Source organism: Zonotrichia leucophrys, chromosome 1A (genome assembly GCF_028769735.1).
Source record: "Zonotrichia leucophrys gambelii isolate GWCS_2022_RI chromosome 1A, RI_Zleu_2.0, whole genome shotgun sequence".
Taxonomy (NCBI): domain Eukaryota; kingdom Metazoa; phylum Chordata; class Aves; order Passeriformes; family Passerellidae; genus Zonotrichia; species Zonotrichia leucophrys.
This window is the reverse complement of record NC_088170.1, coordinates 39,246,155-39,263,902: the sequence shown is the minus strand read 5'-3', so window position 1 is coordinate 39,263,902 and position 17,748 is coordinate 39,246,155. Positions and strand designations below refer to the sequence as shown.

Below are 17,748 nucleotides of genomic sequence, written 5' to 3'. Positions count from 1 at the left end.
GTTGAATCAGCCCAACATGCTAATGGAAATATCTTGCAAATTGACTCATGGTGCCTGTTTCAGGAAAATCAAATGATGGGGGCCCAGAACTGGCAGGAGTCGAGGGGCAGCTACAATGGGTCTAAATTTTTATGGGAACTCGGCATTTATTAAAAAACACATGGGAGGCACAAAAAAATTCTCTTTCTTGCCTCCACATTTACCGATTCAGTTGATTGTAAGCTGGAGCTGACACTCTCTGTCGGATGGGTTGTAGTGTCACATAGTTTCCCTGCACTGTTGCTGTAAATCTTCTTGTGCATGATCTCCCACCACAGAAAAGTTGTGGCAAATCCCCATGAACATCATGTCTTCCCACACCCCATTGAAATTATACTTCAGGCATTCCCACAGGCATGCTTCCAGCTACAGTCTCCTTGCACATACTGCTTCACTGAGTCACCTTACACGCACACAGATATGTAAAAGATCACATGATGCCAAAGTCACTGCAACTTCTACAATGACCTTTCTGCAACAGAAACAATTCCATAGCCAAATTCCCACCTCCCCTCCTTTCATAGCATTTGGATATATACTTCACTGATACAGTGTTCTGCAACAAAATAAAATTCTTCATTTTCACCTGATGCAAACCTTTCTGCCTTTCTGCTTCTTCTCTACTGACCCTCTTCACTGCTCTGACCACTCTTTGTCCTGAGTCACTCTCAGTCCATGTCATGTGTTAGATGAACATGGCATATGCTGCCTGTGTCCCTCTGCCAAGCTTTCTGTACTCTTCTCCCATTTAGTGCCTTCACTATTTTGGAAGGTCCTTGAAGCAATCATTAAATTTCAGCCATAGCCACATCCCTCACACACACATACAAATCTGTGGATGCAAGGCATTATGCTGAGCATTTTTACTCCTGTAGAGAAGGGGAATGGACTACAGATGAAAGGGCCATTATATTCCCATATTAGAAGGACTTCTTGTCTGGTGGATTTTAACCAAGCTGGTTAAAACATCATGAAAACGATGCACTGACCAACTCTTTATATTCATACAGCTCTGCCCACAATAAGGATTTTTGCTTAGTCAACCATACTGTTCCAAAGCAGCATGCAGCAGGGCAGCTTTCACTGGAAAGCCTCAAACTCACACAATATGTAACAACAAAGGAATATATAATAATCCTTTCTCCTGCCTCCTGGCTTGATAGCATCTAAATGAATCCTCTATCACAGAGAGTGCTCGCCAGGACACTGATCATCTCCATCACTAAAGATAACCAAAGCACCCTGAGATGAAGAATTTTGCCCTTGTCAAAAACCAAGTCCCTGGAAGATCCAGAAACTCATTAATTCCAATGCTGTGCGTCTAATGCTGCAAATTTAAACCTCCCCACCACCAAGCAGTGCCCCTGATGAAGCAATGTATTGCTGGATAGTCCTGGAATTGTCCATTAAACAATGGTGAAAGTTTAAGGAAAAAGCTTTGCTTCTCCCTGCTTCAATTCTCCTCCACATGGTGGGATGCCCCACTCCTGATACAAGGTCTCTAATCAAAGGCATTACACTGTCTAGAGAGCCCCATCAGGGTCATCTTTGCACCTTGTAGAGACCAAGAGGTGAACTGTTGGAGTCCCTTTGGAGAAAAAGAATCTACCACCATCTCTTTCACAAATGAGAAGCCCAAGGATGGATTATGGATTCTTTCTTAGATAATTTTGGATTAATCAAGAAAAGAGAGGAGGGATAGATAGCTGGATGTCTAAATAAAGCAAATGAGATCACATGTTCCGCCTTTTTATCTGCTTTTCTCTTTCTGCTTTTGGACAACAAAGCTTCCTTTGATACAGAAGAAGAGGGGGGTAGGGACAGTGGGGAGCGGGGGTGCCAGAGTCACCCCAATGGCTCCCGGTCACTTATCCACGCTCCTTAATGTGATGTTCCCACTGACAGGGACAGAAAAAAACAGTGATCTCATGATTCCAGAAACGATTCATGCAAACAGCCCTGGGAGATCAGGGTGAAGGGGAAAGGAAAGAGGGATAAAGGATGAGTGAGGCAAAGCAAGAATGGGAGAGGAAAGGGTAGTAGTGCTAGGGAGAGTGAACACGGGAAGCAGAACCTTGGGGGACAACTGTGTGTGGAAGTAGATACTGAAGGTCAGACTCCAAAAGAGAGTATGTGATAGGGGTTGTAGAGAAACGGAGAAGAAAGAGGAGCCTTGAGACCAAGGGCAACAGGACTGGTGGAAGAAGACTGTGTGTGAGGTGTGACACTGTATGGCAGAACTTGAGGGCAGGGTCAGGGATATGAGTCAACTTGAGTTATCTAAATGTGGGAAAAGGGAGGCTGGGCTCATAGACAGTATGGTGGGATGAAGAACAAGGGCTTGATATGAGGATGAGAAGGACAGGAGGCAGAATTACCTATGGGATTAGGAGCAGAAGAAATAAGATTTGCTGAAACTTGCTTCTTCTGCATATTGCTACACAGAACCAGGTCACCAAATCTGCCAAGAGAATAAAACTGGTCTCTCTCAGTCCCAGACCCAACAGATGCCAGACAGATTTATTACCTGAGGCATTCAGCCATGTCCAAAGAAGGCAGCCTGGTTTGCACTTTCGTTGGGCTGATCTCACTGAAGGAAAACTTCACTCCTGCACAGAGGAGCATTATCTGTGTATTACACCTCACCTGCAAGCAGCCATTTCATTCAGCCTTCTTCCCTTCCTTCCCTCATGTGCTTCCATTAGTCCTTCCCTTCTCCCCTCCCTCCATCCTTCCTTGCCACAGGGAGACAAGAGATTGCCACTGCCAGCAGGAGACATCCCCTCTTCTCCATCCCCCCAGGGGACCTGCCACCCCAGCAGCATCTTGTCCCTAACCAGCAAAGCAGCCATGGCACAGCAGACTTTTAGCCCACAGGACTCCTGGTGGAGCTGGGACAAATAGTGGGATAAAAGACCGGGGAAACAACTAAAAGAAATGGTGTCTTTCACAACAAGCTGCCATGTCCATGTCTCACAGCTCTCCCCAGCACTGGCCTGTCCCAGGGGCTCATCACATTCCCCCCTCCTCTGTCTGCTCTGTGGCAGCTAATCAGTGACCCACTGACAGTCTCTGTCCATCACTCGTCTCTGCACGCAATGGGGTAATTAAACCCTGACCCTGGGCTCCTTTTATCCATTTCCTCTGCACAGTCACTCCCCGAAATGGCAGAGGGGAGGGCCTGCTCTGGAGGCTCCTGCCCCAGCCTCCAGCTCTAATGAAGATGTGAAGCACAGAGGAAGGACTCGTTGTGAAAAGAAGATGCTGAGGGGGCAGCCAAAGAGGTATTGAGTGGTACAAGGCTTCCTACATGATTGTGCTGAGCTCTGCTGACCCACCTCCACCAGGCAAGGCTTTGTAATCCTTCAATTCTTTATCATCAGGCCCACAGGTTGTCCAGCATCCTTCCCCTGCTCAAGCACACCTACATAAAACCTACCACTCCTCTGCATGTCTTCAGGACAGTGTCAGGTGTGGTGCCCCAGCTCAGATCTTGTAAATAAAAAGCTTTCCAGAAGTCTCAATATGTCCAGCCCTAGGCTTGCACACCCACAAGATCAACACAGAGTTTCTGGCCTCCCTGCTGTGAGCCCTTTGCCTCCACTTGGACTAAGCCTAATGTCTCAGGCCTGACAAAGGACTTTCCTCATTAAGTACCTGTAGAAGGGCAGAGGAAAATCTCAGTAATGGGGTGAATCCCATGGAACACAGTGGATGGACACAGGAGCTGGCTGGGACAAGGTGATGTTGCTCTTGTCTGCACAGAAGGACAATGGAGGATACATCCAGTGACACAAGAGTCACAAAATGCCAGGAAATCCTTTGTTTTTTACTTTATTTCTCTTTCTGCTTTCTGGCACTCTGCAAATTTTATGGCACAGATTGATAAACAGCCAGAAATGATCCAGAGCAATCCAGGCTCTGCTTCCTCCTCCTTACCCTGACTGGGGAAGCTGCTTCCCTCCCACGCATGAGCAAGAGGGCTGGGGCCACCCGGGGAAGGGCATGACGGGTAAAGCAGTGCCCCCAAACAATTAAGCACTGTCCCAGGCACTGCACACCCTTGTCCTGGGAACAAAAGAGTCACACACAAGAGACCTGACTGTGAAGCCTCCATCCGCTTTCATCACTGACCCCCAGGGCAGTCAGGGCACAAGGTCAGCCCACTTAAACTCCAAACTCGGCCAGAAATAGAGCTGGGAAGTGGGCAAGGGTGGCCAACTGCAGGGGTCCCCAACCATTTGAGGGGTTCTTTGACTGAGCCATTTCATTTCATCAAAGACACATTTTTTTTCTGGAAGGAAAATGGAGAGCAGTGGGTGTGAAAGGAGTAAGGGGGAGGCAGGGTGTTCACCATGAGTTATGACCACTCTCAACAACAGTCTTTCACATTGCAGAGGTGAGGAGAGGATGGGGTAATTGGCCATGTTAGACCCATGCATAATGAGGGCAACTCTCTGCCTGTTTCCCACCCCTCACTCTGACACTGCTCATGAGATGTGGTTCCCCCTATGCCCTGTTGCTATTCCACCGTGGAGCTCAACATCCCACGGGCTCATCCCAAGGACCACAAGCTTTGACAGCACCTTGCCAGAGCAGTAGTGCCTCTGGAATGTGCAACAGAGTGTGGTCATGCCCCTGGACTGGAAAGGTGAAAAGTTGCCCTGCAAATAAAAACTGATCAGCCAAGCCAGAGCTCACGCTTTCCACCTGCAGGGTCTCAGAAAACCCATTAGCTTTAGGTTCCCTTTAAGAGTTTTCAGGTTGCAAGTACTGATTTTGTGAGTAATGCTTTCATAGAGGTAACAGCCCCCGAGCCCCTGAGACCAATCTCCTTGTCTGGGAGAAGAAATCTGTGGGGATGAAGTCCAGGGGCACTGAAACATGTTCGGTGCACGTGGAAATAAAATGCATCTGCCACAGAGCATTGTCCATTTCCCTCAGCTTCCCTCTGGATAAACCTTGGAGAATCCTAAATGCAGGAAATTTCAGAGGAAGGGCAATGAAAACACCCAGAGAAAGCAGTCCCCTATTGCACCCCAACAGTCCCACCTGCCCCTACAGAGGCTGCTGCAAGTGTTGGCAGCACCCAGCAGAAGTGGGGTAGGGATAGGGCAGGCAGGCTGTGCAGTGATGGGCAGGGAATACAATGCCCACACTTACTCACTGAAAGTTCCCCCCAAAACAGACAACACAGCTCAAGGGACAGCAATCAAGGAGGATGTTAGTGCAGAGTTAGTCATGTTGACACTGAAAACAGTAGCAGAAGAGCAGCCAGAAACATGAGATTCAGCACAGCCCCAGTACACAGAAATACATCTGAGTGCCAAGAAGCTAACCAGTCATGCAACGTGTGATCTGCTAGCAGACTCCTTATTACACGTGGTGAAAGACAAGCAGAAGGGAGTTTTTACTCTCAGAGTCAAACTTTTCATGGGTTGTGTAATTGTGGATAGAAAAATCTCTGTATGTGCAAACTAAGCCCTCTTGATTAAAGCCGTACTGGTAGACTGTAAGCAGTGTGCCCAATTTTCAAGAGAAACCTGCATTTCAAACTTTTGATAAAATTAATCAGACCTATTCTTGAAAAGGAACAGCTTCCTGGGATTTTTTAAAATGCTGGCTAACCTTACTTTTTTTTATTTTAGGTAACCATTTTCATCAGCAATTAATTACTTCTCCCCTTGGGAAGAGGCAATCAGGCAATGGATTTCCACTACTGAGACAGATGTGGCTTTAGGGCACATGCAGATTCATACTCTATCTCACATAGAGAGAATCCAATCGATCTTGGACACTTTGGGGCAGCTGTGCACAAAAGGCAGGGTCAGCCAGCACACGTGTACAAAGACTGATGCTTCAGGGGCGTACTGAAGGACATGCATGACGCACACACTTCACTGGAGCAGCACAAAACAAGGCTCATCAGACCTACAGGCTTTCGCCTTGTCAGTGTCAGCAGGTCCAGTTTCTCACCTCGGGCGAGGTCTGCTTATTGTCTTTCTTTTGAATGGCAGGAACTGCCAGCAAATGAAACATTCACTGCTTGTTCATCTCCCTTGCAGCTCTAGTAGCAGAAGTGGGCAGCAGCAGCAGAAATGAGGTCCTGCAACTTCTTTTAGCCAGACCGACACCCAGCCAATGCACAAGGCTCTAAGCAATCCCGTTGGGCGCAGGCAAATGAGTCACGTTATGCAGGTGTTCTCCTGTGTGTGTGAAAAACCTCTTTTTTCCCCTTTGCAGTAAAACAGGAGAAATATCCCAGCCTCGCAAACCCTGAACCAGGCCCCTCCTGCAGTAGCAGTTCCGGGCACTGACCACACGGCGGCGCTCCGCCCTTAGGAATGGAGCCCGGCCGGGGGCGACCCTGCCAGGCCCCGGGTGACAGCGCGGGGAGAGCGAGGGACACACGGCCCGACCCTGCACAGCCCCCGGGAACAGCGCGGGTACAGCGAGGGGCACACGGCCCGACCCTGCCAGGCCCCGGGTGACAGCGCGGGGACAGCGAGGGATACACGGCCCGACCCCGCACAGCCCCCCGGGGACGCACGGAGCAGTCCTGCCGGGGCGTGGGACGGATAGCGGGCTCGAGTTCTGCCCCTGTGACATTTAATTAACCAGCTCTCAGCTTTGGGGCTCAGGAGGGCTCTGCGGGGTGACCTCTTTGCTTGCGTTGCAGGGTCTCTCTCAGGAACGCAGCATCGCAGAATGTGTCCAGATAAACTGTCACTGTCTCAAGGGATGGATATTCCACCACTTCTCTGGGCTGATGTAACAGTGCTTACCCACCCTCACAGTGATTTTTATTCCTTTTGTTGCACTGTAATTCCATCCTGCAACTTGCAACCCCTTCCTCTTGTCTTTAGCTGTGCAAAAACGCTCAGAAGAGTCTGGGTCCATTTTCTCTGTATCACCTGCAGCCACAGCCAGGTGCTGTCACGCTGCCGAGCCCCAGCAAGCTCTTCGTGCAGAGATCAGGGTCTGGCCCATCAATTCCACTGATGTGAATCTCCTGTCAGTGGCCAGGATCAGGATGTCAGTCTCTTTTCTTCAGAGAGCTCCCACCTGAAGGACTGCATTTCTCATTCAGCTTTCCCTCATAAATAAATCACATCTTAGACTCAGGACTGTGAAAAGATTTTTAACAGCACACTCTTGCCCCTTGTAGTCCAGCATTGTGGGTGGCTTCAGTCAGTGTTTTGATGTATACAGAAGAGGCTCACGGGGCTGCATACTGCAACCACTAACCACCCTCTCAGCCAGCAGCAGAGGTCATCGCCATGGCCAGCCCTCGTTCTAGTCACGGAGGAGTTTTCAGTTCAAAGAGCACAATGTTGGGGTTGGGTTTTTTTGATCTGTGTCAGTAATTCGGGTTTGGAAGCCTGGTAATTGCTCAGAAGCCAGGAGCAGCTGGAAAAGATGACACATAATGCGACAAGACAACCACATTTCTCTGGGAAATCAAAGCATTCTCCCAGTGGTGGTGCTGTCATGATGGAGGCAGAAAACCATTTGAACAGGCAACCACTGCCCCCACACACAGGGCAGAGGAGAAGAACGCGTGGAAGCGTGGCGATCCTGCGGCACACATGGCGGGGCAGTGGCTCTGCACACAGCTGTGCTGACTGGCTCCCACATCCGCCGGCGTCCCATGCTTCCTCAGGTCACTGCTGATCGTGACTGTGCCGAGAGATTTCACAGAATCACCGAATATACTAGGTTGGGGAAGACCTCTGAGATCATGGAGTCCAACCTGTGACTGAACTACACCATGTCAACCACACCATGGCACTGAGTGCCGCATCCAGCCTTTCCTTAAACACCTCCAGGGACGGTGACTCCACCAGTTCCCTGGGCAGCCCATTCCCATTACCACCCTTTCCGTGAAGAAATTCCTCCTGGTATCCCACCTAAACCTCCCTTGGTGCAGCTTGTGACTATGTGCTCTTGTTGCCTGGGACAAGAGGCCGACCCCCACGTGGCTACGGCCTCCTTTCAGGGGTTGCAGAGAGCGATCAGGGCACCCCTAAGTCGCCATTTCCGAGCCGAGCCAGGCCCCGCTCCCCCGGTCCCCATGGCAACGCGGCGGGCGCGCGGGGGGCGGCGCTCGGGCGGGCGCTTCCGGGCGGCGCCGGCGGTGACGTGGCCGGCGGGGGCTGACGGTGCCGCGCGGCCGCTTCCGGTGAGCCTGGGGGCCCCTGAGGGACGCCCCCCCGCGGCTGCCCCCGGACGTTCCCGCCGGGCTGGGGCCGGGGCCGGGGCAAGGTCTGGGGCGGGGGCTGTGCTCGCCCCCTGCCCGCTGCCCCTGCCCTGCCCGCAGCCCCTGCCCGGCACTGCCCGCAGCCCCTGACCGCTGCCCCTGCCCGGCCCCGCTGCCCTGTGGGTGAAGCGCGGGTCCCTCAGGGTCGGGTGTGGTGGAGGCGCACACCCTCACGGCGTCGCCGTGCCTTGGGTGCTGCCGAAGGGTGGGCGGAACCCAAACGTGCCAGCTAATTGCTGTCCGAAATTAAATGGAAACGAGGTTTTTGCATGGGGAAATAATTGAGGCTTTCGGTGGGAAGCTTGAGCACGGCCTGCCGAGACAGGCGGTGAATGTCAGAAAGTGATGTGAATTGCTGTGAAGTCGGGAGCACGGAGATGTGTGATGGATGTCAGGGATAAAGCTGAGTATTTTAGCAGTCGCGGTGCAAGGTCGAGCGTGGGAAGAAGCAGCTGCGGGAAGGGACCACGTTTTGTTCTGTGCTTTGGAAGCGCTGCACGTGTGTCAGTGTTGGGTTTGGAGCATGCAGCATCAAATTCGAGGGATCCATCCTCTCGCGTGCAGAGCAGAGAACCAGGGACACTTGACTAATTTTTCATCTTTTGATATAAGAGCAGAGACCACAATGTGGCATCCCAAAAAAGAAAAAGGAGATTGATAAGGGTGACTGGCTGGTTCTCTGTTTTTTTCTATTGCAATCATTCTTTTATTTGGTTCATTCTGTTCTTTCTTCCCAGGAGTTTGGAATAAGCAGCTTCAGACAAACAGACTCCACTGAACCAAAACAATGTTTGCAGATTTGGACTATGATATTGAGGAAGATAAGCTGTGAGTATTTCACTTGTCTTTTCCTGGTGTTTCTTACAATAGAAGTAGGCTTTGCAACCAAGGCCTAATGAGAGTTGATAAATTTACCTGTGTGTGACACTGTGTGCTGAGCATCAGCCTTCCTGTCCAGTGCTGATTTCTTGCTCCCTCTGGAGAGTGGGGATGAGGCATCTCTGTGCTGGCAAGCAAAGAAGAATATTTGTGTTGCTCTGCAGTGACTGCCCTGCATTTAACATAGAGCACTTGATTTGCATCACGTTTATGCTGTGCAAGTTGTCCTCTCAGCCCAGCACTAAGTCCAGGTGAAACACTAAAGCATGATAGCGTTTCTTCAGTGCCTAGCCATGGATGAGATTGTCTCTTGCACCTCTAATCCTTGCATGCAACCCCAAGAGAAAGATGGCACAGAAGGCTCCCTGCTGGCCCATGCTGATAGACCCTGTGTCAGAGGTGGGGGAATGAATTTGGATGTGCAGTGCCCATGATGTTTTCCATTTGTACTGACTCAAATGCCAGAGTTGTTTCATATGCAGGCAGCTCTGCCTATGTTCAGTTCTTTCTTTCTCTTTGTAGGGGCATCCCCACTGTACCTGGAACAGTGACCCTGAAGAAGGACTCTCAGAACCTGATTGGGATCAGCATTGGAGGAGGAGCACAGTACTGCCCCTGTCTCTACATCGTCCAGGTGGGCGCCTGGGGAGGAAAAATAAGCCATCTTTTTAAAACAGAGGTGACCTGAGAGATGGGAAGTGTGGAAAGACAGCCCTATGCTGTTTATTTTTTTCAGAGTGGGAGATGACATCTCACTTTCCAGTGAAAAGATTTCCTTACTCTAGTACCTAGTAGGTGTGGAAGAATTAAATTAAGACTGCTGGAATTATCCTTCTCCTTGGAGAGCATGTTAGAATTCACAGTGTGACACTCCCAGCACCAGGAAATCCTGTGCTTGAGGAGGCACATCCTAGGGGCAAGAACTTCCTGAGGGAGCAAGATGGTCAGCCCACCTCTTGGTTTGGGAAGGGGGAAAACTGCAGCTTCGCCATGGACAGAGCAGCAGCGGATTGAGAGGGAGGAGTGCAGGTGTTTGGGGTGTGCTGTTCAGCCCTGCCCTGCCCCTCTCCTGAGTGCAGGGCCTGTCTCTGCCCCAGGTGTTCGATAACACTCCAGCAGCCTTGGACGGCACCGTGGCAGCCGGGGATGAAATCACCGGCGTCAACGGGAAATCCGTCAAAGGCAAGACCAAAGTGGAGGTGGCCAAGATGATACAGATGGTAAAGGTGAGAGGTAGGAGGGGGCCACTGGAGCTTCTGGGTTGTACTTGGCAGCTTGTTGTCCTTGGGTAAAGGGAGCTGCTGCTGCCTGCTTCCAGCACAGCAGTTTGGGGTTTGCTCTCTCTGCAGGGAGAAGTGACAATACACTACAACAAGCTTCAGGCTGACCCAAAGCAGGGCAAGTCTTTGGATATTGGTAAGACTGGTTTCTTTCTCCCTAGAGTGTTAAAATGATGCAGAAGGGTGAAAGATTGGTTCCAGCTAAAACCAAATCTGTTTCCTTTCTTGCTCTTAACTCAGTTGTTTTCAAAAGGATGCTGTCAAAGAGAATTACAGGTTTAAAAAAAATCCTTCCCTGACATTTTGAAATAGGCTTGAAAGTTAAATCAAGGTTTAATTGTTGTTGTGGGAGGCTTGTTTTTCTGTGCTGTGTTTAGCATGGATGATGAATCTCAGCTGCATAATAATCTAATTAATCTATTTTTAATGTGTGTAAGTTAGGCTGACCTATTTTGAGATGTACACAGGAATGTGTCAATTGAAAGGCATTGGTGGGGATTTCTAACCATGGAGAACAGTGATGAAATACCTGTCTACACTGAGTTTTGTACAAACATAAATTTTATGAGAGACAGGAGAGCCTTTATTGCTGAAACAAAGTGTCTGGTTTAGAACTAAGCCTACACAGCTGTCTCCTTTATATGGTCTGCCTTTCTCACTTTCAGCAAAATGTATCCATTCTCTTTGCTCTCATTTATTTTCCTGGTGATTATGGTGCTAATAAATTGACAGGAATTCTGGAAAATTGTGAATAGTGAGATGGATTTGTGGGAAAACAGAAGTGTGATGAGAATATGGTATTTTTCAGAACACTGTGGCTTCAGCTGAGTTCTTGGGATCTGCAGGCAAGTCTGCCTGTAAATAAAGGTGATGGAGTCATATGGTTCCAAGGAGGGCGTAGATATCTCTACTAATTTGTAGGGTATGACGACCAAAGGCAGAAATTCCTTAAAGAGGTGGCAAAATTAATTAGCATTCAAAAGGTAAACGTAAGGAAAGAGACAGCACTGAGCGTTAAGTCCTGATTGTCTTTCAGCCCCATTACTTCGGCTGAAGTCATACAGCAGATAGCATAAGCAAAGTTTAGTTCCAAATATCAAGATAAGTGCTTTGCTTATAGCAGAGTGATTTATTGGGACAATCTTCCAAAATAATTGCTGGAGCTCTATTGATTGAAGTGTTTAGGATGTGAGAGCAGGGCAGATAGGCAAGTTAGAAAACGTGTTAGGCATGGCTGGACTAGAGTGCTCTGTTTCTGCAACATTCTTTCTTCCTGCTGCCTCAATACTGAGTTAAGTGCAGTTTATCCAGTGCATGGAAAACCAGTGGAATGTGCTGGTGAGCTTTTCCTGCCTGTGGAAGTGACCCTGATGCTGGTTTGTCACTTTGTTTTGGCCTTCAGTATTGAAGAAGGTGAAGCACCGGCTGGTGGAGAACATGAGCTCGGGGACAGCAGATGCCCTGGGGCTGAGCCGAGCCATACTTTGCAATGGTAGGTATTGTCCAGGAGGACATTTTCCTAATGGAATGCTTACTGTCCTGTGTTTGCCTGCTTTTTATTGTTGCTTCCATGGTCCACATTCTTTTCTTCTGCTCTGCTTTGCTGTTGTGACTGTTTCTGTCCTTCCTGAGTGATACAGCCTGTCGCTGTGGCCACTTAAGTGTTATCTCAGGTCAGACTCATTTAAAGCAGGGACCATCTTAGTGAATGCCAATAGATGATGACCCCACACTATAAACTAAGTTTGCAGTCATTTTAAAAGCTTCCCATGTTGTATCACAGGACAGACAATAAGGGGTGAGGGAAATTTGAACCAAATATATGAAACTGGTATTTTTCCAACTGATCAGGTCTTAAACATGTCTTGAATGTGACTGTTATAATTCTTTATTCTGATTCTTGTTTCTATTTAGATGGACTAGTGAAGAGATTAGAGGAGCTGGAGAGGACTGCAGAGTTATACAAAGGTAAACTTGGTATTCCATCAGACAGCAGATGGGAGAGAAGGATACTTTCATTGTGTTTCAGTGAAGTAACTTAAATGTTTTTTCTGGCTTCCTTCACAGGCTTGACAGAGCACACCAAGAGTCTTCTCAGGGCTTTCTTTGAGCTATCTCAGACACACAGAGGTAAAGAATCTTAGCAAAGGGAGCACAAAAAAAAAAAAGGGAGCACTCGAAAAAAAACAAGGGTTGCAGAAATGAGCTGTGAAGGGCTGCTCTCCTGTATTACCGGTCATAGTGCTAACACAGGCCCCGTCCTTTACATGAGACATTGGGGAAATGCCCTGCCAAGCTCTGGTCTTTAGGGAATATGTAGCTTACCTTTACTATTTCCCACATGTAGCATCATCCCCCAGCTAATTGTAAGGTTATGGGAGAGACTTCTAATACTGGAGACAAGATTTTTCTCAGGGTTCATCTCTTTGTTCATCTGTCTGTGTTTATTCTGCCCATGCAGCCTTTGGAGATGTTTTCTCTGTCATTGGTGTACGGGAACCACAACCAGCTGCGAGCGAAGCCTTTGTGAAATTTGCTGATGCCCATCGCAACATTGAGAAGTTTGGGATTCACCTTCTGAAAACAATTAAGCCGGTAAAGAATTCAACTATAGGAGTAAAGGGTTTGGAGGAGAGGGGAATCTAGAAAGGCAGAAGCTTGTCTTTAAAGGTGTGGTCTTAAAAGTTCATTCATTAAGGGAAGAAGGATCCTTGTCTGCTTTCCTTCAGGGAATTCTCTTCATAATGAAAAGAACCTGAGAGGTAACATAATGAATATATCAACCTTGTCCCTGTGATTTCTGCATATGGGTATATTCCTCTCCTCTTTTGGGAATGAAGGAGTTGTCTCACTGACCAGTGTAGTACCTGATATTGGTACCCATAACTGCATTGTGTCACTAAAAGAGTTCAGACAAGCAGCCCAGGAACAATGTAAGAATTTCAGTCATTATATAGGAGTGAGAGTCTCCAGGGGATCTCTGCACTTAGTTTAGCAAAGAGAGAATTTAAGTGTTGATTTGGGCACCACTTTCAGTGCTGTGTTGGATAGATGATGCTGAGCCATAAAACTTTGAATCAAGAAGAGCTGTTTCCAGAACCAGCTGAAAATAAAATGAGTCAAAAGCAGATGAATCCATGCTGTAAGTTAGGCAAGCATTTGTAGCACTGGAACCACTTGCCAGTGACAGTAGAGGAGGCTCTAACCATTCTGAGCCATGATAAAACATTTTCTTTCAAATGTGCTGGAGTTCAAAGAAGAGTTTAGAGGCAGCCTCATGGCCTGTGCTGGGGAAAAGGTTGCACTTGAATTCTAGTCACGTTTTTTAGTCCTAATTCAGCAAGAGGGTGTTTCTGTTGCAGATGCTCACTGACTTGAATACCTATCTGAATAAAGCCATTCCTGACACAAGGCTGACTATCAAAAAATACCTGGATGTCAAGTTTGAATATTTGGTGAGCTGCTTTTTTTTTTTCTCTCTAAGTGTTGGTTGAAATTAAGTTTCCTAGAATCATCCTGAAAGTTACATCTAGCCTATATGATCACATATCCATCCTTCCATAATCCATGAGAGAATGCCCTGTTTTTTCTAGTTCTTTGTTTACTGACAGATTATTCAGATTCAGATACCTGCTTTTAACTTAACACTTCTCACTGGTAAGAAAGATCTTACAGTACCCATATGACTTATTTTCTACATGATCAGAATTATTTCCTGATTTATTTCTAAAGAGTTTCTCTGCAACTTAGACTCTTGAACTCCTCTAAAGAGCTCCCCCTTACATATTTTTCAGGTAATTTTGGACACTCTTTCTTTAGCCAAAGTAAACAACTGTCAAGTCATATTTGCTCTAATTTAGACCTTGCCTTTTTTTCCTTCCTTCATTCCATTCAGCCTTCGTTTTCTACCCAAAAAGGGTAAGATTGCTCAGTTCACCTGTTCTCTAATTGGACGAATCTATTTCCTTTTGCCTGCTGAGAGTAGTACTTGGAGCTGCTGCCCTAAGGCAAGGGAATATGGTAGAATCTCTTCCTACATCAATCCTCCCTGCAATTAATATTTTTGTTTTCCTTCCTATTTATTCCCATCTCATACTTTTCTTGTACTGGCTTTTCCCAAAGAGTAGATGAACACAGGATTTTTTCCCACTGTGCTTTCTTCAGAGTCTGTCCACTGAAGAAAGGCTTGGAATGGTGCAACCTCATGGGTATGGGCGATGATAAAGTTGTTTCTAATTTTTAATAGTTCCCTCTTGTTTTGCTTTTTTTTTAATATTTAATTCTGCAAAGTCTTACTGCCTGAAAGTCAAAGAGATGGATGATGAAGAGTACAGCTGCATTGTGAGTATCAGTACAATTGCAAAAGCACTCCTGTGCCTGTCAGCACCCAAACAAGTGAATGCATCCTAAGGAATTACATACATTTATTCTTAATGTATTAGAAATAGGGGATGCTTAAATGCTACCTGGGGAGCACTGCAGCTTGTTTGCTCCGTGGTTGCCTTTTTCAGTGTTTAAGTACTATTAGGTTATGTAAGGAGGATTAAGGTGTTATCTTCACAGATTCCATTTGTGTGTAGTGCACAGCTTATCATTAAGACTTGTTTCTTAGAAATGGAGATTTAGCTTCTCTGTAGCAAAATGCATGTGAAGCTGCATTTATAAGTGAAGGAAATTGATTAAAGGATATCTGTTAACAATAGGGGGTTTATAGTTTAGAGTTTTAGGACTTCAATCCTTAACAGCTCTGTTTAAAATAGCTAAAGGTATCCCATAAATTCCAATTTCCCTGCATAAGAGCAACATCTTTTTTTATCCTTGGTATCAACCTCAGAGCAGGCATTTGATTTCTTGGAATGCCTAGTTCCCAAGTGCCAGGCAGGAATGAAACTCCTAACACAATCTTTCGTTATACGTTTCCTTCTAAATGGGAAGGAAAGAATGCCAGTCTTGCCCAGCAGAGCGGCACCTTTCGGTTTGGCATGTGCAGTGGGTGTTAGAGAGCCGTAATCTGTAGCACAGATTTTTCTGTATGTTGTGTTCACAGGTGCAAGGGAAGGATGCTTCATTGCTGACAGAGCTAACCCCTTTCCAGACTTTTGCAGGATGATGTATAGGTCCCTCCCTGTTGGTTTCCAGTGTTTTGTCTGGATGGTTGTAGATACCAGAGGGTTCCCTTTGTAGATATGTAGTTCATTATGCAATCCATACAGGGAAAACCTTACAGAGGAGGGCAGAATTTTTGTGTGCTTGATATAAACTTGTTCTTAATGCCTGTCTTGCTAGTCCAGGTAAGAAGCCATGTCACCTCTCCATGCTGGGCTGAAAGGTGCCTGTCCTTTTGTATTTGCTTAGTAGTGATGCTTTACCATGGTTGGTGTGCTCGGCCTTCAAAGTGGCCGCACTGACTGCCAGTTTTTGACACGGCTCAGTGTTCCTCCTGCTTCCTGACTGCAGTTCCCTTGTGCCTGAGAGGTCCATGATAACCCAAGGCCATTGTGAGTGCACTCTGGTAGGCAGACTGAGTGCAAGCACTGCTGTGCAAGTCCCTCACATGGCGCTGTGTTTTTGGCAGGCTCTGGGTGAGCCTCTCTACCGGGTCAGCACTGGGAACTACGAGTATCGCCTCATCCTGCGCTGCCGTCAGGAGGCTCGCACGCGCTTTGCCAAGATGAGGAAGGACGTGCTGGAGAAAATAGAGCTTCTGGACCAGAAGCACGGTGAGTGCCACTGCTGAGTTCAGCAGACATGACTTGACTTTGGCCTCTCTGTTCCTCCTCTGTTTCGGCTCAGAAGGCAGCTCAGTTCTTTGCTGAAGAGCTCCTTTGTGGCTGTACCCGAGACATCAGCTCTGAGGGGCAAAATGTGTAGGCAATGGTATCTAACACTGGTAAGGGAAGCTTGATCACAGCCTTCACAGTGTTTGGAAAGGAAACTTTTACACTTTTTTCCCCCAACATGTCTCCACTGCAGTGCAGGACATCGTGTTCCAGCTCCAGCGTTTTGTCTCCACCATGTCCAAGTACTACGACGACTGCTACGCCGTGCTCCGGGACGCCGATGTCTTTCCCATCGAGGTGGACCTCGCCCGCACCACTCTCAGCTATGGGCAGAAGGACACGTACACAGATGGGGCGGAAGAGGAAGGAGAAAGCGAGAGAGAGGGTAGCGGGAGGGAGGACGCAAATGGAGAGAAGCTCATTGATGATGCCTGAGTGTGTCGGCATGACCAGAGGGAGGACTCTGCAGACTTATGAAAACATGTATTTCACGTGGCCATTCATCCTCCACCATTTCTCTGTGTGTCCAGCCTGGGATTCCTTCTCTGCTCTGGGTGGGGTAGCTGGTTGGATTGGGACCAACCTCTGCTTTCGTCTCTTTTCCTTTGCTTGTTTGCGTGGATAATTCTTTTTGCCCCTGGAGACTTCTGGTACCCAACCTGGGTACTGCAGCATGGGGAGAAAAAGCCACTCCTACACCACCATGTGCCCCTGTGCAGGCAGGACTCTGCTGAGCACGGGGGCAGCACCACTCCTCTCTGGCACATGGAAGCTGGTTAAGGGTTTGGAGGGGATTAAAAATGGTGAGGGCAGCCCCCTTCCATCCTCCCCTTGTGCTGTGGGGAAGTGTTGGCGTCACTGCTTGCTGTCTTCAAGCTCCTTCTGAGGATCCACCTTAGGACTGTGATGGAAATACCCTATCTTTAAAATAGAAAGGGAACGCAAGCCCTTGTGGAGAGAGGAAGAGGCTTTGGGGTTTTTTTTTAGTATAAAGAATGACTAGCATGCTCTCCTCTCTGCACAACTATTTTGTGCTGCCTCTGGGCCAGCCAGCAGCAGTAGCTATCCTCCCATTCCCTAGCAGAAGGGAAGGGGGAAAAGGAAAGCTGAGGTAAGTGAGAGTGCTTCTTTCCTTCTTCTTTTTCTCTTCCTCTCCCTCCATCCCTGTGGGCCAATCCCAGATGCAGATGGCACTTCATCTGTTAATGGGCAGCGCAACTGCCAGGAGTGGTGGTGTTCTTGGGCCAGGGGTTTTCACTTCTCTGTTATTACATTCTAGTGGTCATGGGAGAAGTTATTTAAGTGCATTAATTTATGATCAAGATTTTTCTTTTTTTTAGATTTGTGTTTCTCTTTGATTGTTTTTGGAGCTTCTTCATCTCTGTGGGTGGCTGGAAAAAAGCCATCCATGGTCAAGCTGCTCTGGAGAACTTAAACAGACTGGTGTAGTGACTATTGTCTGTAATAAAGAAATATGTGACATTTAATTTCATGTCCTTCATGCCTTTCT

At 47.7% G+C, this 17,748-nt stretch overlaps 1 protein-coding gene across 3 annotated transcripts; it reads left to right on the top strand.

Annotated features, from left to right (window-relative positions):
* Window positions 1–8,148: 8,148 nt before the first annotated feature.
* Window positions 8,149–17,748, top strand: PICK1 (protein interacting with PRKCA 1). 3 transcript variants are annotated; one of them, XM_064702421.1, is made up of 13 exons: window positions 8,149–8,221; window positions 9,037–9,127; window positions 9,701–9,812; window positions 10,276–10,404; window positions 10,528–10,594; window positions 11,861–11,950; window positions 12,373–12,426; window positions 12,526–12,588; window positions 12,920–13,053; window positions 13,821–13,913; window positions 14,749–14,799; window positions 16,034–16,178; window positions 16,432–17,725. In XM_064702421.1, exons 2-13 carry the CDS (start codon window positions 9,087–9,089, stop codon window positions 16,671–16,673), a joined length of 1,221 nt encoding a protein of 406 aa, XP_064558491.1. In that variant the 5' UTR covers window positions 8,149–8,221; window positions 9,037–9,086; the 3' UTR covers window positions 16,674–17,725. The 3 variants fall into 3 exon arrangements, with proteins under 3 accessions (XP_064558491.1, XP_064558492.1, XP_064558493.1); XM_064702422.1 differs by lacking the exon at window positions 8,149–8,221 and adding an exon at window positions 8,281–8,418; XM_064702423.1 differs by lacking the exon at window positions 8,149–8,221 and adding an exon at window positions 8,422–8,560 and having other exon boundaries at window positions 16,432–17,748.

Coding starts and splice junctions, on each gene's coding strand:
- PICK1 (XM_064702423.1), top strand. CDS start 9,087: ATGTTTGCAGATTTGGACTATGATATTGAGGAAGATAAGCT. Junction 12,427..12,525: donor GACTGCAGAGTTATACAAAG/GTAAACTTGGTA, acceptor CTTCCTTCACAG/GCTTGACAGAGCACACCAAG. Junction 12,589..12,919: donor GCTATCTCAGACACACAGAG/GTAAAGAATCTT, acceptor CTGCCCATGCAG/CCTTTGGAGATGTTTTCTCT.